The sequence below is a fragment of the Condylura cristata genome, unplaced genomic scaffold (assembly GCF_000260355.1).
Source record: "Condylura cristata isolate star-nosed mole 26May11 unplaced genomic scaffold, ConCri1.0 scaffold00028, whole genome shotgun sequence".
Classification (NCBI taxonomy): Eukaryota; Metazoa; Chordata; class Mammalia; order Eulipotyphla; family Talpidae; genus Condylura; species Condylura cristata.
The window spans coordinates 9,314,660-9,341,707 of NW_004567129.1; the positions used below are offsets into that span (position 1 = coordinate 9,314,660).

The following is a 27,048-nucleotide window of genomic DNA, read 5'->3' on the forward strand; positions in this document are numbered from 1 at the left end:
GCGGGGATCCGGGTTTCTGGTTTGTCTAGCAAGTAGTTTCTACGCAGGTGCTTCTATTCCTCAAAAGTAGAAGGCTGTATGGCGAGTTGTTAAAAACTTTTGAACGTTTTGAATACTCACATTCACTGTTGCTAGGAGGTTATGTTGGTTCAACCTGTCTGAGCAGGTTACCTGAGTACCTGCTGTGGTAGCTTCCAGGGCCTTCTGAGAGCGAAGAGCCACGTGCAGTCTGGTGGGAGAGAGGCATGAGTCCATTAACCACAGATAAAGCAGGGGCTTAGGCCTTGGAGAGCACGTGAGGTAGGAACGTGACCGAATCATAGAAATGGAGCTTACCTCAAAAAGAAGCCAGTGGGGCTTTGGAGCCCGCGGCAGCCCAGTCACCTCAAAGTAGACTCTTGGGCAGCGGCCGAGAGATACTCTCAGAAAGTGGAGTAAGAGCACTGTCACGGCTCTGGGGTTCGTGTGGAAAGTCAGTCAGAGGAAGGCACAGAAGAAGAGATCCAGAAAAGACGGGTTTGCAAAGTCTTGGAGGAGTGCAGAGTCCTGCCCTCCCCCCAACTCCTTCCCCACCCACAAGTGTGTGGAGAGAAGCCAGTATCTGCTGCAGCTGAGCCTGACGGATCAGATCAGGTAGGACTGACTTCCTGTCGGCACAGGAGGAGCAATGTTTGGGGCCCACAGCTATTTTAGGAGCCCCTAAAAATGTTTTCATTTTAATTTCTTTTAAAATCAGAAGAAAATGAAAACGAAAATAGTGAAGAATCCAGCCTGGATTATGTTTATCTTTATACTAATACAGTCATAAAATATAATTCCTTTTTAAAAATAATAATAAAAAAAATAATAGTAGTAATAATTTGTGTTTCAGTTTTATGTGTGTTTCAATTTTAAGTGTGTTTAAAACTGAAACACAAATTTTAGGCCACAAAACTAAAATTGCCTCAAAAGTTACAGCAAGGGCCTGCTTGGTGGGACAGTTGGGTCACAGTGTCCATGACTTTCAAAACCACTGAGCTCAAATGTTCTCCTGGCTTGAGGCTGGGAGGCCCCAAACCACAAGTTGCTAACATCCTAATAGTAATGTGGATGGCACTTCACCCACATCAGTGGGCTTAAGTGTCTGAGCAACCCTATGAAGTAGGGCTATTAATCCCCACTTTCCAGATCAGGATATAAAAAGTAGCTTGCTTGGGGTCAAACAGTTAAGGTTCAAGGTTAGACCTATCGTACCTCTGAGTTCATGTATGCTGACACTACCCCTCAGAAGCAACTGGCCAGTGAATTATGTGGATCTGACTATGAATGAAAAGGGAATAAGTGACTTGTCATCCAATATCATTGCTTAGCGACTGTGTGGGAGGCTTATCTAAAATGAGGCTTCTTGACTTCCAAGGTCTCCTAGTCTGTTGGGAATGGTAATAAGTATGACTGTGCTCCCATAATGCTTGGTGTACTCTCGCTCTCTCAGCTCTGTATGAGAAGGAAAAGGATAAAGGTTCAGAAGGTTGTAGGGGGGCTGAAAATGATTGTCTGGTTATTTTGTTTTCTACTCTTTTATTCATTCTTTGAACACTCGTTTTGAAAATGAGGAAGGTGAGGATCAGAGTGGGTGAATGCCTTACCTATGTCACACAGCAGGCCAATGGTGGAGCAGAAGTTGATCCCAACCATAGATCTGCAGCTCCCCCTCTGGTGGTTTTGGGGGATGGACGGGACTTTAAGAGGTCAAGTTGGGGAAGAGGACATTCTGGACAGAGGGAAAAACAGAAGCCAAGCATGAGTGAAGGGTTGTTTACAGTAGTAAGTAATAGAGTCTACAATTAAAAGAGCATTTTGCTGAGAGGAGCCCCGGAAAATGATGAAAAGCCAGCAAGGTGGAGTTTGGCCTTCTTTCTTAAGGGAGAGGAGTGAGTAGGAGTCTGGGTGTTCAGGAAGGTCTTTGTTGGTGCAGGCTAGGAGGTGAATTGGAGATGGGGCTACTGGAAGCAATGAGAGGGCTCAAGGAACCAGAGAAAGATTCTTTAAACCTTCTGAAAAAGTAAAACAACAACCCATGTTCAAACATTACAGAGTGAGAGTATAGCAGGGTTTGGATTACTTTAGTGTAAAAAGCAGCCTCTTAGAAGCATTGCTGTGTACCCAGGCAAAACACACTAGTTTCTTTCAAGGTAGCAATAATGCTGGAAGCACACCTCACTTTGATGTCATTTAATACTGGAAGTCATAGGACAGGAAACTCCACAAGAATTATATACATTATATATGGGGTGTGTGTGTGTATATATATATACACACACACACACATATATATATATACACACACACTTGAGATTATATACATTATTATAATAATTATTATATAATATAGATTATATATAAATAAATACCTCTGTGTCAATATATAAATGTGTGTGTCTCCATACCTGGAAAACAACACAGCCTTCAAGATCAATGTCTTTTAGGGGAAATGACTTGTCTCTGCAATTTATGCACACAGATTTGTTGGAGGTACATCATTCTGGAAAATGTGTTCAAGAGAAGCAATACTATAAAAATGTTTAAGCCAGCCTGCCAAGCTAACCCCTAGTTTAGCTCTCAAAGAAGCATATCCCAGGGACCAGGGTGGATGGTGGTATTGACAGTCTACCCACCTAGAAGCCGTGTTTAAAAAGCACCTCAGTGGCACACAGATAACGAAACTCCCAGTCAACCTGGCAGAGCAAAGTCTGGGGAAAAGACCTATAACAAACAATTAGATTTAATGCCAGTTAAGTGCTCTAATCCGGGAAAGGGGCAAAGCGCTCTGGGGAGCAACAGGGAAGCAATTAATTCTGCCCAGGAGTAATAGTGGGGTCTAGCTAGGCTGCTGAGAGTTGGTAAGATAATAGGGAACACTGAGTTCTTAGTCTTCTTTCCCTAAGGATGCTAAGAAATGTGAATTTCCTCTACTTCTTTAATTTACAAAATGGTCTCTAAGCTTTCAGAGTGGCTCTATATTCTCAGTGTACTGGTTGCAATAACTGGTTTGAGCATTTGGAGCAGACACTTTCCTTCTCCACCCCCCCCCCCATCCTTCATCAACTCTCCCATTCTCAAATCACAGCTTTCCTTTTGGGGAGAAGTTTAGGGTATTCTTTGAGGACTATGTTTAAATAGGAATTCTGCACAAATGGAGCAGAGCTCCTCAGCATCAGAACTGTCAAAGGATAAGGCTGTTTGGACAACTCAGTGCCCCAAATCACACCCACAAGTACTTATGTCAGGATGAAATTCACCCAGGCATGTTCATTTCTGATGATTCCGCTGTAAAGGTAGACAGAACTGGCTTAAATATTCCAAAGGGAAATCTTTGATATCAAGAAGACACTATCTCCTTCCCACACTGGTAATGTAACAGGCCCAGAAGGAAGGGCAGATGGAATCCACCAGTGCCAGGAGGCACCATTCCTGGTAGCACTGGGATGATCGCCCTTTCTGGTTTGGAAAATGGCCACTTGGCAGGTCAGTCTCAGGAGGGGCTCCATGAACAGTGAGTGGATTATAATGTAAAAAGTGGACTGGAGTGAACAGCCCTTCCTCTTCTTTTCTTTAAAGACCCATTGAAAAGGGAAGAGCTTGTGAGTTTGCTTCAGCATATTCTTCAGCTGCATACCCATTTTTAGCTGGGTATCTAGCTGGATGTTGAAGATATAGAGACACATGACAGTTGCACTTTGCTCTTGAGGGTTTGTTCAAGATGGTGTCTCCAGGAATCTCCTAGGACTGATTAAGCATGTTTGCTTGTGGTTGGTGGCCTTGAGGATACTGACAAATGCATTTGCAGCCAGACCCAGGTGATTCTGACATAAGTCTGTACTTTGTTTTGTTTTAAAGATTTATTTATTTATGCATACAGAACTAGGGTACTGCCAGAGGTACAGGGGTGGTGAGAGGATTCACCAAAAACAAAGTGGGGAGCAGAACAAGCAGGTCGATGAAGTACACTGCTAAGGGGAGCAGCGGTCAAGACAGGCAAGGTCTGCTGCTCCATGTAGGTCAACTTCCTGGTTGGGGATCTAACTTAAGGCTGAAGCTACTGTGGATAGCTTCGCAGTGCTGCACTTTAACCTGTTGTGCCACCAGGGAGGGCCCAAGTCTGCAGGTGGTAGAAATGGAACTTGAATCTGAAAAAAATAACATGAGTGGAAGCCAGCCAAGTCCAGGAAATCTGGATTCAAGAAGCCAGTGACCTGAGACAGCTCTTAACTTACACCCTTTAATTTTTACTTTTTTTCCCAATTCCAGCAGGTGTGGACTGGAAAGTAAAGGTTAGAAAGGAGTTCTAGATCTACCGTGGATTACAAAAATATGTTAATTGCAGAGGATTTATTTCCAGGTGCTGCAAATGTAATTTTTTAAAGTAATTCATACTGGCTTCCTCCATGTTTAATTTTCATTGTGTAACAGTAAAGCAGATATATGTCCACATGTTAAGATGCTTTAAGTCTCTGAGTCTCCTGCTAGCCTGGCCTGACAAGAAAAGAATGGGTGTGCGTCATTCATATTTTAATGCGGTTGTAGTTCCCATTTCCCTTTACCTTTACAAATGAGATAAAGATAAGTTATGTTTTCTTCCTTTACTGTCATGTAATCTTTGTGTACTGGAACAATCAAGGAGGTTTAATTACCAGTAACAACAGCACTGGAGCTGGGAAGATTTCATCTGAATTAAGACAGCCTGGGCTGCAATCTTGGGGGGACCAGGATCACAATTAGGAGCAGTCTGGTCTCCAATTAGCATGTCAATTATGGTGAAATTGGCTTAAGATTTTCCAGTGCACTTGGGAAGCTCAGTATCTATGGAAGAAACACTCTGGCTGGCTGCTCCCTGGAGAATTCACCCTCTGTGTCCTTAGCTCCAGAATTCAAAGCTCTACCTGTTGTGGTTAAATTCTTTTGCTTTTACTGGTTAGTGGGGGTGAAATGCCCAACCCTCCCCAAATTCAGATTCTACCCTTGGTGTGAATCCATGGGTGTCTCATCAACCCATTCTTCACATCCCAGGGAAGCAAGCCTTGCTGTCTGTTCTGTGCTGCTCTCTCTGAGATGATAAAGACTGCAGGGTTGGGGAGGGACAGAAGGGTAAACCCTTTGAGAAGATTGCTAACCTCTTACTGTCAGTTTCTTGAGTCCTATTTGTCCCAGGGCTGGTGGAGGGGAGTAAAACTCAGCCTCCCCCAAATAGATGCTTTTTGGCAAAGACTGATTTCATGCAAAGGGTTCTGAAGGCTGGGTGCAGCTGGCTTTGAAAAAGATACTTATAAATAAGCTTGTGGTAGAATATGTCCTGGGAAGACCCTATGGCCTTATCTCCTTTTCCTGGAAAGGCACTTCATTTGCATACTATTGCCTTCCCCAGTAACCTCCCTGACAGACTTTCCCTTTTCCCTTCTCAAAGTCCTATTTTAGCTATGCTCTCTAGGACGGCTTCTGAAGCCGTGGGCGAATTATTCCATAATGCTAGTTCTCTCCCATGTTACTATTCAACTTCTTTAGATGTTTTCTTATCAATCTGCCTATCGCTTGTTTAATATTCTTAGCCACCTTAGAAGAACCCAGAGGAATATATGATGATTTCCTTTGTGACACCAAAGTGGCTTTTTAAAATGACCATGACAGGGTTACTGGGCCATTACTTGAGATCTCCAGTGGGAGTCACAAAAGTTTGGGGTTTGGGAAATAAGGATCTCATCCTGGAGGGTTATATTTCTAGCAACACTGCTCAGTAGAACTTCCTGCAGTGGTGAAATGCTTTTTATCTGTGTTTTCTAATACAGTGGCCACTTACCTCATGAGGCTATTAAAATGTGGTCAACACGAATGAGGAACTGAGTTTTGGATTTGATTTACTTCCAAATAATTTAAATGTAAATGGCCACAAGTGACTGGTGGCAACCCCATTAGTACAGCCTGAGAGTTGTGATTTCTGTCTCCTTTTGCCCTGCAGTCTTTTTGGAAATAGCTGCTCCAGTCCGTCAAAAAGGATACCCCATCTTTCAGGTTAAACACACGCGTTGGAAAAAAATCTTAGCGGGTTCTTCCCAGGGTATATGGGGAGGGGTGGAAGTGGGAAGCAAGCATCATTATTTCTTTACTTTTATTATCAAAGGAAAAAAAAAGTAAGCTCACATTCCCTGCCCTTATTCCCCTCCCTCCCACCTCCTGCTACAATAGTGATGAGTTTGAAACAGGTCTTTAGATTTGTTCAAAGCAGTAATCTGGTAGCAATGAATGTGCTTATTTGCTCTTGGTTGCCATATCACATATTTGCACATTAAGATGCCCTGAATCTCTGAGTCTTCATGAGCCATTGTAACAGGTACAGGTTTCATGGACTCCGCCCCCACTCCAGATACTGGAACTACTAATCCCATCAATAACAAGGAGAAGCATGCTGGGACTTGAGGGCGGAGCTGAGCAGCCAGGTTGGGATAAAACCGGACATGTGGGCTTTGGGGGGCTCTTGGCCTGGTGGTTCGGGGCTGATTGTTTTGATTCTCCATCAGTTTTCAGCATGCTGGTAGAGTCCAAGTCAGCAGAACTGGTAGGACATTCTAGCTTAACTTGTATTTCTCACCCTCTTTCCCTGAGTTATTCCTTTACCTTTCTCCTTATAAATAAATCCATTATTTAACCTTTTTGAATGTGTCCATAATACGATTGAATCATAAGCACGCTGGTGAAGATCCACAGACAGGCAATCCAGTTCACACTGGGGTGCCCTGTAACACCATGAGGCATGTTGAGCTACTGTGTTGGAGCCATACCTATCTTCAAAGACTCAATATGGTGGAAGGGAAAAATCATTATTGTCCTAAGTATGTTCCAAGTAACTCTAGACTTGTGAAGTGCTCTATGAGCCAGGAAGGATGCTGTGGTCAGAGACAATTTGGGAAGCCTGCATTTGCTATCTCTGCTTGAAGATATATAAAAAAATAATTCTTTATGAAAAAAAAATTCTTTATGAAAGAATAAAAACCCTTGAAGAGTTCTGAAGAACATGATTCTGATTAAAGAAAGGGGGAGAGATAGTAGTGAAGATATCTGATCAGGAGAGGTTGAGGTGAATGTGTGAAGGTGTTAAGGGGCAAAACTGGGGGATTGGGCAAGACCCAAATGATGAGTTCTTGCCTGTGTGCTTCAAAATATGAGACCTTGATGGCAGACATACAGAGAGAAAGAAAAGAGGGAATAGGAAGGGAAGAAAAGAGAGATCAGAGAGAGAAAGAGAGAGAGAGAGAGCCTTTATATACTGGTACATGGCCAGAAGCTGTTTGTCTTACCCCAGGCTACATTCATCTGAGCAGAGACTGGAGAGCAGGAGGGAAGGCTGCTCCCTGTGCATTGGCTTTTTAAAGTCCCCCTGGCAGTTTAGCTCCCTCCTGCGTCCTAGAGTTGAGAGCATCACCCTCTCAGAATGTTCCTCTAACAGAAAGAGAGGAGGGTTGGTTGCTTCTTAGAAGTTAGGAGCAACTAATTGCTAAGAGGAAGGGGCATGCTCTATTTTCTGGAATTGTAGCCAGATTACCAGCCTACAAACATGCCCTTTGATATATATATGCACACATGGTATACACACATGCATGACGTTTGCATGGTATCCTCTGCTATGAACTTTTATAAGAGTGTGTTTGCAAAACAAACTCACTGTACTGTTACCTAGCAGAGACAAAATACCTAGGATAAAACACACACAGCCAGAGGCTCTCAGAGGCCATCAATAGAACTATGTCACTTTGGACATTCACTGAGGAAGGGAGCAATTCTTCCGGGGAAGAGCAGCGGCTGGCTGTCAGGCTGGATCTCCTGTTCGCTTTGTCATTCCCATTACAGATGAGCTTTAAAGGCAGGGATGAAAAGCAGAACATGTTCTTTTAATGCTGTTTGTCTTTCTTCATAGTTCAAACTAATATTTTGTTCCCCAAATAGATGCAGGGCAGTCTCTAACTAGGTTAATTTGTGTAGCTTTGTGGGTAATGCAGTATTCATGGTTTTTACAATGTGTGTGGTCTTCAGACCTTGTGTGTAGATATGAAAGTGTTCGTCTGTTTAATATAGATGAAAACTGTATTCCTGACAGCATCCTTCTCCACCGGCATGGCCCCCAGGTGCTAGTTTTCTTTTCCCTAAACCCCTGCCAAAATAAAATCTGAATAAAATTTTACACTCCTTCCTCCAAATGAATGATGAGGATAATAACACATCGTCATCAACAGCAGCCACTTATGCTCAAGGGCCTGTGTGTTGGGCCTTGTAGGAAATTGCCTTCTTTGCTTTACATGGTTGGCTTAATTAATCCTCACAACCCCCCTCAGAGGTGGAAAGCCTTTTCTTTTGCAGTTGAGCACACTGAGGCAGAGACCAGATAAAACTACTAGGTGTTGTATAGCAGATAGAGATGGAGCTAGGATTTGAGTAAAAACCATTTCACTCTAATGTCAATGTTTACACTGACATTTGCTCCTTACTGAACATGGTTTTTATACTTTAAGGCCTATTTTTGTTGGTGTCCATTTGATGGCTACTTAATACATACTTATGTACATACAGACATACATAGATACCTGTATGTATACAGACATACATATATACAGGTTCCCCTCACTATACAAAAATAAAATATTCCCATTTAGTATAATTGGGTAGAATATGCTCTGGGTTTGGGAACACACACATATACAAAATAATGGTCCACACAAAGTAAATATAGTAGTTTTGGGACACCCATCAACTTGAGTAGGATGGAAGAGAAAGTAAGAACATCTAAATCTTAAGGCTGTCCTTATCCTTGGGCTGGGGGCATTGTGTGTGTGCACATGTGCGTGTGTGCACATGCATTTAACTAATGATGTTTTCAGGGACCCTAATGGGCTTAGCCCTGGACTGCATTCAGTACACTCGAGAGGGCCCTAGAGAGATTGAGGGCCATGCCTGCCTGGTAGAATCTGATTTTAATGGCTGGAGTTCACAGAAAGGCAATAAGGAACCAGAGAGAAGATTGTAAGAGGAGGAGGCTGACACAGTTTCCCGGGAGTTATGCCCGGGCTTGGGTCTGCGTGCCCTGGGATCAGGCACAACAAGGTTTCAGTGGTGCATCAGATCTGGGCTGTAGGATTTTGCTGGCTAAATAAACAATAGGTCCACTTCATAGGGCTATTTTAGCACTATTGAGTTGATGTGTATAAAATAGGATAGTGCATGCCTGACACGTAATACATTCTTCATCACTGCCAGTATCGTACATGCTGTATAAAAGAGATCTTATTAAGCTGATTGTCACCCATTTTTATCTTATTATACTTAATGGAATTCAAATGCAATATATTTCAGCTGCACCCAGTAATGGCAACATTACTATCTCTCACCAATTTCTAGTTTTATTTTTTCCCTTTTTTTGCAACTGGACAAAAATATGAGACTCACTCCAGTCAAAGAAATTGTGAGTGGAGGTGACATGTGTTCCTCTGACTGACAGAGTGACAGAAATTCAGCTGAGTGTATGTATTATAGAATATATCAAAATATAAAATCTCCCATTAGTCTTTTCTCTGGAGAACCCTAACTAGGATAAGACTCACAGATTATTGTGAAGTATATTTGAAATAATTGACCAATCTGTATATTCATAATCATTTATTCATTCAACAAACATAACCTGAATGTGAGTGGGGACACATGGGATTCAGTGATGGGTGACCCTTCCTCTATGAAGCTTATATTCCCATAGCAGAACAGAATAAACTAATGATCACAGAATTAAACACAGAACTTATATTTCAGAAGATCTTCTAGAGAAAAAAATCCAGGGAGCAGTAAACAACTAGAATGATAGGAGCCAGCCTAGGAAAGGCAGCTTCCAGGAATGTAGAGTTTTAGCAGGTTGCTGCTTGATGGTCTGGGACTGGGGAGCAGAGGAGAGGTGTGCCCAGGAGAGGCACTCAGCACAGAAAGGACCAAGAGAAAAATGGGGTGCAGGGAGGCAGGTAGTGCTAATAGCATCTCTATTTAAGGAACTGGAATTTAAGGCTCCATTTCAAAATAAGCATGATAAGCAGTTCCCTAAAAATTTTCTCCTTAACGTGCCTCTTTGCTGCCATAGTTTTAAAAATGGTGTTTTTGTGGCAGCTGCTGCAATGATGCCTCGTGTTCCATGATTACTTGTCTGGCTAACAGCTGTCGTTCCTCCCAGAACGCCCTTCCCCTAATTTGGTTAGGCTGGTACACAGACAAACGGGCTTTGATATGATAAGTGGTGCATGAAAGGGAAAGGGTTAGGCATACAAGTCTCATTTCCATTATATACAGGAATAAAGCAAAAAGGTTCCCAGCTGTGAAAAACACCAGATTAGAAGCAGATTTCTGATTGTCAGCCCTGCTGGGAAATAATCTTGTCGCCGTGACCTGCGCCAGTGGTAATAATTTGCAATTAAGGACTGGCCTTTCTCTTTGGACACACAAATAGTTCCTTAATATTTCCCTGAACTCAGTGAGACAGAGAAGCTGTGATGCTATTATTTTGCCATTAGAAAGTCATCTTGAAAGAACTGTTTTAAAATTTTTCGCATGCTACCCTTTTAGGAAGCTTCTAGAGCAGTGGTTTGGGGGAGGAACAGTGGCTGGGTTGTGTCACCTGAAGTCTACTCTAGCCTGTTGCTTCAATTTTGAAACTCTTAACAGTGTAAACCCTATGAAAAGGGGAGGTTCCTTTTCTCTGTCCCATCTCAGGAAAGTTTGAGCTAAACAGCCAGGGGAAGTTAAAAAGGACTTGGGAGAGAAGGAGCTGGATGGAGGGAGAAGACTTGGGAGAAGCCCTAGATAAGGCATGTGGAACAGAGACATGTGAAGAAGCTATGTATGCTTGCTTCTTGACCTTGGATTTGTACTAGGGACTTGGGGGACATAGAAGGAGACCCCTGAAAGAGATGTGGGTAGGACTGATCATAGCAGCCTTTACCTTGATCTTGACTTTACTCTCTTTCTTGCCTGGTCCCTTCTGCCCCTTTCCTATGGGGCCTCAGGAGGTACCTTAGAGATGTGGAGTGCTTATGGGCCTCAGTGATCCCTCTTTGAGCCAGCACTGTTTGACTGGGCATTTATTCATGAGGGGATGGATAAACTTTGGGTGTCTCATTTGGAAACTATATTCTTTCTCTTCTCTCTGGTACACATTGGATCTAATAAAAGTTCTTTTCTGTTGAAGGTCTTGTGCACTATGAGTATGTTTGTCTTTATGCAGTGGGTGGCAGAACCCATCTAGAGCAGGCAGGTTTATGGGTCCTGGCTGCCTCTCCATTTGCCTGTGAACAGAACAGCCTTTGAATTGTGGCGCTATTAGATGCATTAGATCAGAACAATACAAAATGGATTAGAACTTTATCCTGTGCATCTTTCAGAACTTGCTTTGGGGAGGATCCCAAAAGATAAAGAGAAGTAAAGTGGGCCCAGTCTTGGGTGCCACTGTGGCTTTCGGGAAGAGTGACGTGCAGACCTGTCCCTGTGTTAGTTGAGAGTCCTGTTTGGAAACCCCCTGCTGAGCTCAGGTGTACTGGCTCCCCAGGAAGAGGCCTGTGGCTGGGTGGCACTCTCTGCCATCCCTCTGACAGACAGGGTAGCCCATTCAGTGGCACAGCCCACAGCTGGTCAAGACAGTAATGAGACAGAATGGAAAGTAGCAGGCTATCCCGCCACTGCCTCAAGGCCACTGCCAGCAGGGTGGCGACTGTCCTGAGCAGTGGGGTCAAGGAGGGAATACAGATGGGCCTATTTTTCCCCTTTGTCTAAAATGCCTCCCGACAATGTTGAGATTAGTAGTGAGATAAAGATTATTAATAAAAGGAGTTTGGAAACCATAATGTGACATATATTTGTGGGGGAGGAAGTTTATTATGCTATTTGGAGTGAAAACCTAACATTATTAAGCCTGCTGCCCTTTTTTCTCTGCTGACCCATACCACTCCTTATCCTGGTCTGTTCTTTCTAGAATGGAGGGGCAAGTTCATGGTGTACCTACTCTCTTTCTCTTTCATCTTCACCCATGACTGTTGGCAGCATTCATTGATTACAGAATTCATTCAGAACTGGGTCTGTCTTCACCCAATGCTCCTGAAGCCAAGTAAAATTAAGAAAGTTCAATGGTAACTGGCATCTAAAATGAAATGAAATTGGCCATGGTCCTCTACTACTCCTCTACTACCTCCCTTGACACTTACAAAGGAGAGGACCGGAAGTGATTATGCAGCAAGCACCATTTTGCTGCACTGTCTCAGTCTCTGGGAACAGACCCTTTGGGAAGGGTGCCAAGAAGAGTGATGCTCGTCAGTTTTCTCCTGGTGTTTCAGCTCTGCAGTTTAGGCCTGAAGGATGAGTGTCAGCCAGCAGTCTCTAAACACAAGTGGCCTGTGTCACTTCTGAATGAAGCATTGAGGATCATCCTCCTAGCTCTTCCCTGGTTCTTACTGCTGAGAAGGTCTTGAGTCCCCTGTGGAACAACTACATGATGATAAAATCGTTATCTCAGGCTTTTACTAGAGATTCCGTATTGGTTTGCTAAGGCTTCTGTTTTAGGGATCTCCTCATAGTTAGGGAGACTGGAAGTCCGAGATCAAGGTATCATAGAGCTGGCTCCTTCTGAGAGCCAGGAGGGAGAATCTGTTCCATGCCTCATGGTGGTTTGCTACTAGGTTTGGCATTTCTGGGTTTGCAAAAACATCACCCTAGTCTCTGATTTCATCTCCATGTGGTTCTGTCTCTTGTGTGCATCTCTCTCCCCAGACTTCTTTTTATGAGTACACCGGTCATGTTGAATTAGGGGACTTCAGTTGACTAGTTGATGTCACCTTAAGTAATTACATCTATAATGCCCTTAGTTCCAAATGAAGCACATTTTGAAGTACTGGAGGTTAGGATTTCAGTGTATGAATTTGGAGGTGGGGAGCACAACTTAACCCACCACAGGCAGGGTTGACCTACATTGAGTATGCTGCATGAGTGAAAGAGAAACTTATGTATTGTTTTAGCATGTGAGCTCCCTCAAATGCAGCTAACATAGGTTGGTGATGATTCACTTTCACACCACCTCACAAAACCAGAGCTCCCTGGATAGCAAAAGGTTCTCTATGCCTCACCTTGAATTCTCTGAGGATCATCACAAAAACAAAGGAAGAAGAAAAGAAAGGTACTCTTCTTGGAGACTGAAGGACAGATACTCCCTTTTTCAGCATTACTGCGTAGAGGTAGCTCTACAGATCTTGTAGTTCAAGTGACTCACCTATTAATGAAGAAATTAGATGGAGTAGAGATTACTTGTCCAAGGTCATTGCATTATTATGAGACAGAGCTGGGATGGGGCTTCCCTCTCTTAATCCAAGGCTGCAGAGGGATGTTGGAGCAAATGATGAGACCAAGTACATTGATTTTTGAGCATTTGCTGGTTCGATTGTTGGTACTCCTCCTCCCTCATTCATATGTTGGAACCCTGAAGAGGTGCCCGGTGATGGGACACCCACGGGAATTACAACTGAGATGGAAAAAGGCACAAAATTATGCAAAAATAAACTATTATATTATTAGGAAAAAAAAAAAAAAGGGAGGCACCTGAACCTCCCTGGTGGAATAGAGATTATAGTCTCAGCACTATCAAGCTATCACCTGTCACAGACCTGTGTGAGATCCCTGGCCAGAGAGCTGACCCACGTGGTGCAAAAGACCTCTCCTGTGTCTCCCTCTGTGCCTCTCAGCAATGTATTTCAGTAGACCCACCTGCTTTGCTCCTCACTCTGTTTCTGGTGAATCTTCTCACCCCCTGCACCTCTAGGGTGTAGGCCAGAGTATGTATGTATGAATGCATGCATTCGTAAAATAAATATTTTAAAAAAAGAAGAGGCACCACAGAACTCCCTTTGTTTCACTAGGTGAGGAGGAAATGAGAAATCTGCAAGGAATAGGGCCTCTTACTTGATGATGCTGGTACCCTGATGTCTAACTTGCAGCCTTGGGAACTGTAAGAGATATATTTCAGCTATTTAGAACTCCAAAGTCTGTGGTATTTTATTATGGCAGCCCCCATGGACATGGAGTAAGCAGCTCATTTGTAAGCAGTGAAAATCAATATAAATATGACTTTTGCAAAGCTAAACAGGGAAGAGAAACTCTTGGTGTAACAACAGTTGAGCACGTGAAATGTAGTTACTGTGAATAGATATGTGCTACAAGTAGAAAATGCACACCAAATTCTAAAGATTTGGTAGAAAAAATTAACAATTCCATTAATAAGATCATATAATGAGATGAATTGTTGTACGACATAAAATTACATTGTTAAAATTGTTTTCTTTTTAAAAATGTGGATATTAGAAAATGTAGCGTTAGAAACATGCTTTACAATTGTAGTGTGCATTTTTATTGACTAGTGTTGACCAACAGTGAAAGTTAAAATACACATTCCAGAAACCTGCCCTAGACCAAGTAAATAGAATCTTTGGTTTTGTGGTTTAGGACTCTTATTTTTAAAAGATGCCTAGCTAATTCTACTGCCTATTACATTTTAAGTTTAGGTTATCACCCCAGTTAGCTGGAGATGGTGACGACTGCAGTTCACTGGAGTCTCTACCATTCCCTACTGTTCTCCCAGCGTCAGAGCTGGGCATCACTGGTTATTTACCAAGACTTAAGTGAGAGAAATATGGAAGTGCAACACTTTCATTTACTTGATTTCAAACTTTAGGGAGAAAAATAAAAATCATTTTCACTTCCACTAATACTCCTTCCCATTTTCCTTGAAACAATATACCCTCTAAGTGTTTGTCAGACAATAAGGATGTAATTCCTCCTGCTTCATTAGGATGAAAGAGGGTTATCTGCCTGGCCATAGAGTTCACCTAACCAAGATCCAAAGTTCCCCCTTGCTTCCAGCAAATGTGATTCTGTTTACAGTGGTGAGAAATTTTCCCTTTTAGCTAAGATCACTCTCTTCCTTCCACACTGGATTTCTGAAAAAAATGGGTGGAAGGTTTAAAGCATTTTCCCCCCATTATATTTAAGTCTCTGACTCCAGGAAAAGATGTGTTCAGCTAGAGGAGAAAAGTTTTTTTTTTTTAAGTTTTACTTATTTATGCATACAGAAATGGGGTACAGCCAGAGGTGCAGGGGCAGTGAGAGGATTCACCAGAAACAGAGTAGGGAGTAAAACAAGCAGACCAACAAAGTACACTGCTGAGGGGAGCAGCGGGCGAATCAGGAGAGGTTGCCGCGCCATGTGGGTCACCTCCGGGGCAGGGATTGAACTTGCACTGAAGTTGCCACTGCTCAGCTTAACTCCACAATGTAGCACTCCAACTCGCTGCGCCACCAGGAAGGGCTCCGAAAAGCCGTTTTCATACTTTCCAGACTAGGGAAATAGTCCCTCATCATATTAATTAAGTTATAGAATTAGATGCAGTGAATCAAGAATTCTCACCCTTGCTATTTCTAGATTTTTCTTCAGTATATCAAGTGGACTTCTATAAATTTTGACACACTCTCAGTATAGTTTCTGTTTGTTTTTCAGTGTGTTTAGAGTGTGTGCGCAGGTATGCACATGAGTATAGATTTTGAGATTAAACCTTTCCTGATAAAGAAATACTATTGATTTATCTTATCTAAACAAGTTGGGACATCAAAGGCAATTACAGGAGAAAAATAGAAAATAACCCCAAATAGCATCACACAAAAATAGCTACAATATTGACATCCAATATAATGGACTTTTCTCCAGATAACTTTTACAAAGTTTTCTTATACTTTATCTATTTACCGATCTATCTATCTATCTATCTATTCATATAGAACTGGCTGCAGGGGTGGTGAGAAGATTCACCAGAGACAGAGTGGGGAGCAGAACATGCAGATTGACAAAGTGCACTGCTGAGGGGAGCAGTGGGTGGGTCAGGAGAGGTCTGCCAGCCATGCGGGTCAGCTCCTAGGCCAGGGATCAAACTCACATTGAAGCAGCTGTGGCTAGCTTGTAGTGCTGCGTTTAACTTGCTGTGCCACCAGGGAGGGCCCACAAACATATAATTTTAATATTTGGATAATCAAATTTATATTTTGGATGGAGTGAAGTTTGAGTTGATTGTTATTTTAATAGTAGAAGCTATAAATATGATGTCATGAAAGTTACTCTCTATTTGATGGAGTTAACAATGACCATAATTATAATTGCAAAAGAAAGCACTGTTATGTCTCCCATCTACTAGAGGCTAGGAGTCTTTCTGTTTCATTTGATAGGGCGATCATGGCTGACTTTTCATGTACCTAACATGGAAAATGAGGCTACAATTTATACTTACATAAAGCATGTTTTATATGTATATATATATATTTCTCATATATGAGTATCTGAGAAAAAATATGTATATGTATATATATATTTTCTCATCTATGAGTAAATATACTTATATTTTCCAAGTGCCCCCTTATTACCTGATCATCATTGAGGCAACATACAACAGGGCTATGCAGCACAGGCTTGTAAGGGTTTGAACCCCAGCTCCACTATTTTTAGGCTGTGTGACTTTAGGCAAGTTACTTACCCTCTCTGTTCCCTAACTTTTCTCATCTATAAAATGTGGATAAAACTGACAACTTCTTCATAACTGTGGTGAGGATTTTTAAAAAAGATTTATTTATTTATTCAGATAAGAACTGGAATGTAGACCAGAGGTTCAGGGGGTGAGAGGATTCACCAGAGGCAGAGTGTGGAGCAGAACAGGTGCATCTACTAAAATACACTGCTGAGAGGAGCAGTAGGTGAGACAGGAGAGGTCTGCTGCCCCTGGCCTGGGATTGAACTCAGGCCATAGCAGTGAAAGTGCAGAGACTTAACCCCTAAGCCACCAGGGAGGCCCTGTTGTGTGGATTAATTGTGGTGACAAATGTAAAGCAATTAAAATATATTCTACGAAAAATAGTAAGATTAATAAATAGTGGACATTCTCTTTCTCTTCTCTTAACATCAATCATCATTTTCACGTTTTACTTATACCTGTCTGTCTCTCTTTAGCACAGAAACCTCTCAAAAAGCACAAGTTGTGGTGTGATGCATATCTTGTCTTTGTCCAGCAAGCCATTCCACATTTAGTTGCAGATGCTTAATAAATGTGTATTGATTACTTCATAAGTCTTTGCTTTATAAAACGATGGGAAACATTTTTACTCTAAAAACTATGCCCCAGGCATTGGTGCTAGAAACAAGAGTTTTGGGTACAGCAGTTGTACTGTAACAATATTATTTTAGTCTTGATTGTTAATATATGCCAATTTTATAACATCATCACATACCCCTGGTTGGCACTAGTCCTGCATTGAACACTGTTGAACAAAGCCCTGCCATCAAGGAGACCAAAGTCTCATGTAGCTTTTGTGTTGCAGTTCTCAGAATTTTTGCTAATCTGCTTTTAGCATAGAGACATTTCAGACAACTTTACCTACCTGACGACTTTCATTGTTTTTATCTGGTAAATTTCCGATTTGGGGAACTGTGTTTCCTGGTCTTAACAATTATCCATATAATAATTACATTAATAACTATTTCCATGTTGAAGGGTTGTTATGGGAAGTAAATAGACAATGCATGGGAAATGTTTATTTGGAAGCAAGCATTTGGAAAATGATTAAAAATATATGGGTTTTCAAGTGTAACTGGAGCTTGTATTTCATTCCACTACTTATCCAGTGTATGATCCTGGGAAAGTTGTACCCCCTCTCTGAACCTGTCTCCTTGGAAACATGGGATGATGATAGCTCTGTCAAGGGATTTCTGTCAGTTTTACTGGGCCAGGGGATGCCTGATAGTTGACTGAGCTTTATTTCTGGGTGTCTGAAAGGGTTTTTCAGTGGCCATGTAATTTAACATGCTCATGGGCTCTAGGGATTAGGAAATGAGTATTTTGGGGGAACATTATTCTGTCTTGTTTAACTACTTTCCCAACTAGCTAGAAATTCTCTGTGGGCAGATGACGATATTTAAATTTCTTTAGTTACTTATTGTGTCCACCCAAGCCAGGCCAATAGTCAAGCTTAGTAATTACTCTGCAGGCACTTTCTGATTCCCAGAGGCATACAGCAGACTCAGAGATGAGTTCTTCTTTTAATTATCAGCCTCAGAAGATCTGGAGACCCTTAAGGTATGAGGTGAAAAGGGTTTTCAAGATCTAATTAAATATCTAATATTCTCAGGAAGGTATGAGATGTATTGTTGGTGCCACTGTAATTGGCACCGTTCTCCTGGAGTGACAAATGTAGGTATTATAAATGCTCGCACCTAAGGTGATTCCAACCAAGGTGATTAATTTCTAGGACATTAATACAAGAAAGCTGAAGGCCATGGTTTGCAATCAAGTTGAGAGCTTGGACCTGGATTGAATTTCAGCTTGGAAGTAGGAAAAATTATGGAGAGAGATATTTCACAATCACTACACAAACCACCGGTAGTTCTGTCACCTCCAGGAGGAGTGTCATGAAGTTGGTGTTTGCTGAAAAAAGCTGCAGATGCCCAGTCTCCCATAATTTCACCTGTTTTCCTCAAGAAAACACAGTAAAGACATTCAGTTGCAAGATGGGTTTTGGGGCTTGGTGGAAACCTGTTTAGCTGTCATGCCTCAGGCTATTTTTAGTGAAGGTGCTTAAAAAACTTCAGGAACCTATCTCCCCGCACCAGGCTCAAGCGCCTGGTTGCTATGCAACAGGACATCTCCCTGGTGGCTCTCTCACGCTTTTCTCCCAGGTCGTCAATGAACTGGACCTTGACAAAGAGCAACAATAGTATGAGGCTGTCTCCCGCGCCATAGAGCCTTGGCGCTGGCTTCTCACCAGCCAGAGACCTGGCTCAGAGGCTCCCAGGAGTGTAGCCCTAGGCTGCAGTTCTACCGTGCTGCCGACTGGAAGGTGACTCACGTCCTCTAACTCATCCCGCTATTGTGAGGATTGCTGAGATGCTGCATATACCAGACACTGCAACAGGATGGTGTCACAAAGCATTGTGTTTTAATTCATACCATAGGAGTTTGATAAAGTCATATGTGGAAAATGGAAGAAATCCTACGGATTAACCCTTTGAGGGCCCTCTAGCTCTTAGACTTACTAGAATGTATCCCAAGAGAATCTTCATGAAACTGCCCAGCAATGCTAGCGGTTAACATTGGTAGATCTACAGTGAGCACAAATGCTCATCATCAGTTACTGTTTCATGCATTTTCCACAATGAACCCTGCAGCTTTGTTGTCTGCACACAGTGGGGAAATCTGAGTTACTCTGAAAGTAAATGAGGTTCCTGGTGCCTCTGGGCGTGTTTTAGGGCTTCTGGGTGAGAGGTTCAGTAAAATTTCTTAGTGCAGGGTCACATCATTGTAGCCAGCAGTGACAAATTTGCCAGAGTGCTTGCCAAGAAGAATAAACTCCCACATCTCCTAGCTCCTCACAGTGTACAGATGCTTTCACACAGGTGATAAGACTCATCGATTGCTTTCAGAGCCCCATTTGCCTTTTCTGTGCTGCAGGGTTTCATCTTCACAACAGCCTGAGGGGAGAGGGCAAGCTGCTGACCTAAGGTGACTCCGCTAAGAAGCACCAGGCACAGACTCGCTAATCAGGGCTGTTTAAATCCAGGGCCCACATTCTTAACCATGACCCTACATGCCCTTCCATGTAAACTTCACAGAAACACTTCCCACTGGCAGAATAGAGAATAAGGGCTCAGCCATAGTAAAATAAAGTAATCTGAAAGGGAAGTGGCAGGGCTACAATTAGAAGCCAGGCTCCGGACACTTAAAATCACGATCCTTGTGCTCTTCTATTGTGATTCATTTAATGTCCTCAAGAGGGCCCATTTTAGACTTGACAAGGGAAAAAGGGACACCTCTGTCAACTGCCTAGCTATAATACTGATAGTTCACTGGCTCTTTTGATTCTTTCCTGATTTTTCAAAGGTAAAATGGCTGTAGGAACAGTCCTTGGCCAACAGGGGCACTCTCACCATCAGATGGTTGCAAGTCTTTAAGGCAGTTAGTTTTTTGTTCTCTTTTGTCTTAGTAGTAACTACTATTTATATATTTTATTTATTTATGCATACAAGAGCTGGGGGATAGGCCAGAAGTGCTGGGGGGTACGGGGTAGTGTGAGGATTCACCAGAGATAGAGTGGGGAGCAGAACAGGCCGATTGACTGAAATACACTGCTGAGGGGAGCAACAGGTAAGACAGGAGAGGCCACCTTTACAGCTCCCTGGCCAGGGATTTAATATCAGTGGCTGCTGATAGCTTCATAGTGCTGAGACTTAACCCCTTGAGCCACCAGGGAGGCCTCAGTGACTGGTATTTATTACAGCAAAAGGATTCAAAGCAAAAATCAGTGAAGGGAAATGGTACATGGGGCAAAGCCTGGAGGTAACCAGGCCCAGGACCCTGAGTTCTCTCTGGACTGCTGGTCACATAGGATGCAGTAATTCCTCTAGCAAGGCGTTAACACGTGGCCAGAAATTCCCTGCGATGCTGTTACCTGCACATTCTCATTCTCCAAGCCCAAGGAAGGACCTGTAATGCTGCATTTCTGGCTAGCTCCCAAGTGATGCCTGTGCTGCAGGAATGGGACCTCCCTCCAAGGAGCAGTTTACTAGGAGAAAGGGGCTGTCCTTGAGTGGGCTGACAGATGAGAACTTAAGAGTCAGAGGTTTTCCTTCCCTTTCCTTTTTTTGTGATCCAGGTAAAGATGGACTGCCTGGCCAGTATTTGGGTTGTGAGTTTGAAATGTCACAAAAAGGCCTTTGAAATTAAAGCTGCTTAAAAAGGAGAGAAATGAAAATAAAGGAAGGAAAATCCCAGGATGTGTGGTCACTATGATAGATGGTCCTGTTCTAGAAGAGCCGGGGGTTGGTAGGCACAACTAGCGGCTTTCTCCCAGTGAAGAGAGAATAAGAGCATGGGATATGTGTGCATGTGCATGTTATGTGTATATATGTGTGTGCATGTTATGTGTGTGTAATAGGGCAGGAGACAGGAACTGTTGTAGAACAAATGTGAGTGGGAGTAGTTATGGAAATGCCCCCTGCAAAGGATAATGACAGATTCTGCTCCTGGCAGTGATTTTCCAATAACCCTGTGTCTTCAGGGTAAATGCTTCTTTTAATTTATTTGGTATGATCCCTAGTGACCACATTTTCCTGACTCCTAACATCCAAGAGGCTATTTCTTTCTTTCTTTTTTTTTTTTAAAGATTTATTTATTTATGCTTACAAAAACTGGGGTACAGGTCAGAGGTGCAGGGGATGAGAGGATTCACCAGAGACAGAGTGGGGAGCAGTACAGGCAGATTGACTGAAATACACTGCTGATGGGAGTAGCGGGCAGGTCAGGAGAGGTCTGCCACACCATGTGGGTCAGCTCCCTGGCTGGGAATCAAATTTGTGCTTCAGTGGCTGCAGACTGCTTCATAGTACTGCACTTAACCCTGTTGCAACACCAGGGAGGGTTCCAAGGACCTATTTCTAAAGTGACTGTACACCTTGGGTTTTCTGGAAAAATCCTCCTTTCAACTCCTGCCTTTATGTTCCATCCTATATAGCAATGTTAGATTTTGAAATAGTCATAATTATGCCCAGCAAGAACACATAAACAGCTGGTCTGCATCACTGAGATCACTGTGTATATCTGTGGTTCTTAATTTCTGAGGATGGGATGTCATGAACTTTTGGGGGATTTGATGAAAGCTATGGAGTGTCATCTCAAAAAAAAAATGCACACCTTGGCAGACATGCTAAAGTTTGCATTTTTCAGAGATATTCCAGAGACCACCTCAAGCCCATTCATTGTAGGACCTCACTGGGTATGTGGGTCTGCAATGGGAAGTGGTGCAGGAGATGATGGATATTGGTGTGCACAGATAGATACAGGGTGCCTTTCTGTATCTATCTTATCAATATGTCACCCACACCCTAGTGATTTTATTCCTGCCCCTGAAGCAGGTGGTTTTCTATCCACAGAGAAAGTGTGTGTTGCTGGGCTTGTGTGTGTTCAGAACATGAGCAGTGTTTTTGTGACAGCATGCTTTTTACTTTAATATGGCAATGCCCTTCTCTCCAGAGATGTCAATATGCTTGGTGGGTCAGTTACTTTTAAAAGGAGGGAGGGAGGGGGAGAGAGAGACAGTTAAAAGATGAATAGGTGGTTTTTGAAATAGGTGAATGTATGTTCCATTGACAAAGTTTCTAGAACTAGAAGGGACTCTTGAGATTATCTTCTAACTCCTTCATGCCAGGTAGGTACCCTCAAGGGGGGAGGAGGGAGGGGGATCAGCTTGTTACATTGCTTTAATAAGGACACATCCTGTTTGCATATGATACACTTAGAAATAGTGTTCAGTTCCTTAAAAATACATTCTCTTTTTATTGAAGCAGATGGCACTCATAGCCTTTGCCCCAGTATACAATATTTTGTCTATTGCTAGTTATAAAATGAAATGGTTTTCTCCTATAAAGTAACAACAGAATAATGTGAATATAAACAAAAAAATAACTTCTGCCTCAATATCAAAGATCAATTTGAAGGGCGTGGAGGTGGTTGCAAGCTGAATTTCTAGGACCCTCTGTAAAGTAGGTAGATCTCAGCTCAGTCAGTTACATCCTTGAGGAATGCAGAATTAGGTGGCCAAATCTGATTCTGCAGGAGAATGTAAAGGTCTGTAAATGAAGTGGGAGCTCTTGATTAAAAATCTTGGCTATATTGGCCCTCCCTGGTGGCGCAGCGGGTTAAAGCACAGCACAAAGAAGCTAAAGCCACTTCTGCATGAGTTCGATTCCCGCCTGCCCTGGAGGTGACCACATGGCGCGGCAGACCTCTCCTGACCCGCCCGCTGCTCCCCTCAGCAGTGTACTTCATCGATCTGCCTGTTCTGCTCCCCACTCTGTCTCTGGTGAATCCTCTCACCCTCCGCATCTCTGGCCTGTACCCCAGTTCTGTATGAATAAATAAATAAATCTTTAAAAAAAAAATCTTGGCTATATAGTTTTGGTTTTGTTTGCTTATACTATGCAGCCCAAAGCAAATATGTTTACAAACCAAATCCTGCCAGTTTGTGAATTCTGATCTATTCCAGTTATACCTTCCTACAGCTGAACTGCTAAGGAGAAAAAGGACATCTGTGTATACTTTGACAGGGAGCAGGAGCATTGGGGAATTGAAGCCACGTCTCCTGACTTTATTTATTTCTACTTTTCTTCTACCATTCTGTTTCATTAATTTCATTCTTGTTAGCCCTCTTGACATTGTTTTCAAGGCAAGTAAAATCTTTAAGTTTGAGTTATGTGTAGGGAAATGTGGATGCTGGAGACATTCTTCAATCAAGTGCCAAAGGTTCAAGGGTCTCTTAGATGATATTTAAGTGCATCGCAATCACAGTATTTCTGGCATCACAAATAGGCAAGGAGACTCCTTAACACAGCATTCCTCCACACTCAACCCCAATATGACACTCCCTGCAGATAATTCATCTGTGAACAGACTGTTTGGAAAGTCATTAAGCTGTAAATCGATTAGTCTCTGGAGCATGTTCTACCGGATTTATTCAAATCAAATCATTGGGGGGTGACTGGAAACCAGAAGCTCTTGCAGGTCATGGAATTGTGTTATAGCAGAAAACTTACAAAGTGGCTCTTTGACCTGATAAAATCCATGACAATGGGTAAGTGTTTGTCACTGTTTCAATTTGGGGCTTTAATGTGGTCCAGTGAATCGATAGAGAGAACAGCCCCTCCTTGGAGGACACTGAGAGCAGCAGCACATCGATTTTTCATATCCTGCACTATGACTCTGGCCAGACGTTCAGGCCTACAGGGGATAAACCAAAAAATGAAGATTGTAAAGAATATTCCTTTTAAATGTCAGAAGATGTGAGAGGAATTCATGCAGGAATCAGGGGGAAGGGGAAGGGCCCAAGGCCCTTTCTGTTCTCTGGAGGTGATTAGCTAAGGCCAGTGAGACTGGTTCCCAGAAGCATCAAGAACAACTTCCCTGTTGGTTCAGTTAATTGGTGAGCTGTTTGGTTCATGATCAAAAAAGACTTTGACTTTAAGAACTCTGGCAGCAAGCCAGTCTTTTCCACACTGTAATCCTATCCCTTTACATAGGACCTGGTGCTTAGGGATTGTTCAACATATATCCAAGTCTTTTGCTTTTAATTTATTCAGTGCTCATTATGTAGCCAACACAGTATTCACATTAAGAAAAAACACACATATACACACTTCTCCATGAATTCCAGTTTCATTTTCCCACTGTGTTGCTGAAGCTTCTGCTTCAGGACCCCTTCCTCAGCTCTTCCAGAACTATTTTCATCCATGGAGAGCTGGGTTCTCACCCTCTGCCATCTTGGCTCTAACCATGCTATCGTGGATGAGCTGTGGTTTTCTGTTGAGACCATAGTCAAATTGTGACAAACACGGTCTCCAGATATTTCCAACTGTTCCCTGAGGGGCAAAATTGCCACTGGCAGAAAACCCATGATGCAGAGCAATGGCCACATGTTGAGGTGGTGGTGCTTGATGACTGCGCCCAGCTGTGACACCCAGCGTGGGCATGTTGTTGAACTTCTCCGTGTCTCAGTTTTCTTCTCTGAGAAATAGACACAACAGTTGGTGGTGGGACATGATTAGCTTTGGTGGGATGAGTGACAAAACTTGACAAAATGACATGAAAGAGTGAGTCATAGTGTTTCTTGTTATATTCCTGCTGTTATTCTTACTGGGAAGCGGATAGGATCTAGAAATGGGCCTTGAAAAACTCTAGCATTTAATATTAGATAGAAAAGGAGGAGCCAACAAAAGAGACAGAGGAAGATGAGCAGCTTGACCAGAGAAGGAAAGATGAGATGGGCTTCATATCACTGGAGCCAGGGGAGGTGAGCTTGTTAGTGGGGCAGGGTACTGTGGGTCTCTCACCCAGGTATGGGCTCCTGTGCCCATAACTGATTGTCTCCACACTTGGGCATGAGAGAAATCAACTCAATTTATTTTATTGAGACAAAAATGCCTTTGCTTTGCTAAATTTGTTAGAGTTTAGGATCTGTCTAGCAATCATATAGTTATGTTCTTAAATGGTGCTCAGAGTGTATTAGAACACTTTAGTGAAGAACTCTTTCTTGCTGTCGGAATAATGCCCATTTAAATATCACATTGCATAGTAGAATCATGTAAACCACTGAAGTGTGGTAAGCCCATAAGAACCAGCAGACTATGTAGAGAAATATTACTGAGCTCTGCTTCCTAGTGTGCAAGGCAGAGGAAAAGGGGAGGAGAGGTCTGCATCTGTTAGTAAAATTATCCTATCTGTACAGTTAGGCTTCTTTGGTTCTGATACTATAGAAGAATATCAGATTTTTCTAAACTTCTCCCTCCTCTTCCATCCCAGTTGGTCACACACAATTTCTGCTAATTCTGAACTTCTGCAGTTAAGTAGATGAGTGAAAGAATTATGGCTGTCTCCTGCCTATACACTTTTTTCCTTCCCCCTTCCTTTCACACAGATGTATGTCCTTAGTGTATTCTTACAAGGCACTGAAATAGGTGCTAGGAATATAGGCAAGAACGAGAGGGGAATCTTTACCTTGTGGACTTTCCTATTTACAGGTGCAAACAAATACCTTAATTTCTCTCTCATGAAAATGCTGAAGACAAAATAGAGCAAGGAAGTGAAGAGGTGCTAGCTTTCTGTAGGTAATGGGCAAAGGCCCCAATGAGAAGGTAGCACTGAAGCCCAGATCTGAGCAATCAGCTTTGAGAGGAGCTACAGAAAAACTGCAGATAGGGCGCCCCCTGCAGGAAAGTCTTGGTCTCCTCAGAACTCACTGTGGTGTACAGCCAGAGGATTGTGGAGGACAAGGACAGATGAAGGTCATGGGAGGTCTTTGAGTTGATGGGGTTGCAAAGAGAGGCTGCATGACTGACATGGTGGGTTGATGCTAAGCAACATACCTGTACAGGTAAGAGTTGAGCACTGATGTAGGGTTTATCTGGGGACAGGAGGCCAGTGGGCAGGTCCCAGAAATATTGTATTCTCTCCCATCTCCATGCTTGCTATAGTTTCTATTAGCATGTAAGAAATTGTAATGACTCATACTGGTGTCTTATCGCTTTTCCTGAATGAGACTTTGGGGGATAATGAACTTTCTAAATCCTCAGCTTTGGGATACAAAATAAGTCACTACTGTGTTCTCCTTTCTTATCTTTTAACTATAAGAGTTGGAGCCTTGTTAAAATAACATCTTAAGCTTTCATATGCGTAAGTGAATATTACAGTCCTTTTCATAGTTTCCTTTGAAGAGTAAATTAATGCCATGCTGGAGACATGGGGGAAGGAGTAAAATGAAAAATTGCTTTGACTTTGAAGTTCTTTGGAAAATTGTCTGTTCATTCAGCTATCTATGAGGTACCACAGAGTACAAGAATGGAGAAGGCAGCTTTGACCTATTAGGTTTCAGCCTGCTGGTAAAACCAGACACATAAACACATGATGTCAGTTAACTACATGCAGAAAAAAATGACAGGGAAGTTAATGTTGCTGGGGACACTTCCCTATGGAGATGAGATATGAGATGGGTTGAGAAGCTTGAGCAGTGGTTCACCAGGTGGAAAGAGGAGCAAGAAGACTTCAGAGGGAGTACATGCAAAGGCCCTGGGGCATGAAGAAGCATACAGGTTCCGAGAAAGCCAGGCCATCTCATGAGATTTATGGTGATTAGCAGTGTCAGATGGGACTGGAGTGCTCATAATGGGCATTTAAAGCACTCCAGGTTGTCTGGACTGTTTAGATCAAGGTTTACTAAAATCCGATTATAGTCATTCAAATACTGTTTTTCATGATGCATTATATTTGTGTGTATGTATAAAATGCCAGAACTATTTACTTAAAGTCAGTTGTTTTTTCCTTGAAATTTGTGTTGTCTACTTAAATGCTTTAGGAAGGAAATTTTCAAACATTCTGTGTT

At 42.5% G+C, this 27,048-nt stretch overlaps 1 protein-coding gene across 1 annotated transcript in view; it reads right to left on the reverse strand.

Annotated features, from left to right (window-relative positions):
• The window catches only part of NUDT7 (nudix (nucleoside diphosphate linked moiety X)-type motif 7), a 33,923-nt gene extending 9,280 nt beyond the window's left edge, over nucleotides 1–24,643 (reverse strand). Inside the window, exons 1-2 of the mRNA XM_004690164.2 lie at nucleotides 24,424–24,643; nucleotides 172–229 (exon numbers count right to left, since the gene is read on the reverse strand). Of these exons, the coding sequence (XP_004690221.1) occupies nucleotides 172–229; nucleotides 24,424–24,643 (278 nt within the window). The remainder of the gene's footprint in view (nucleotides 1–171; nucleotides 230–24,423) is intronic.
• Between the last annotated feature and the right edge of the window lie 2,405 nt (nucleotides 24,644–27,048).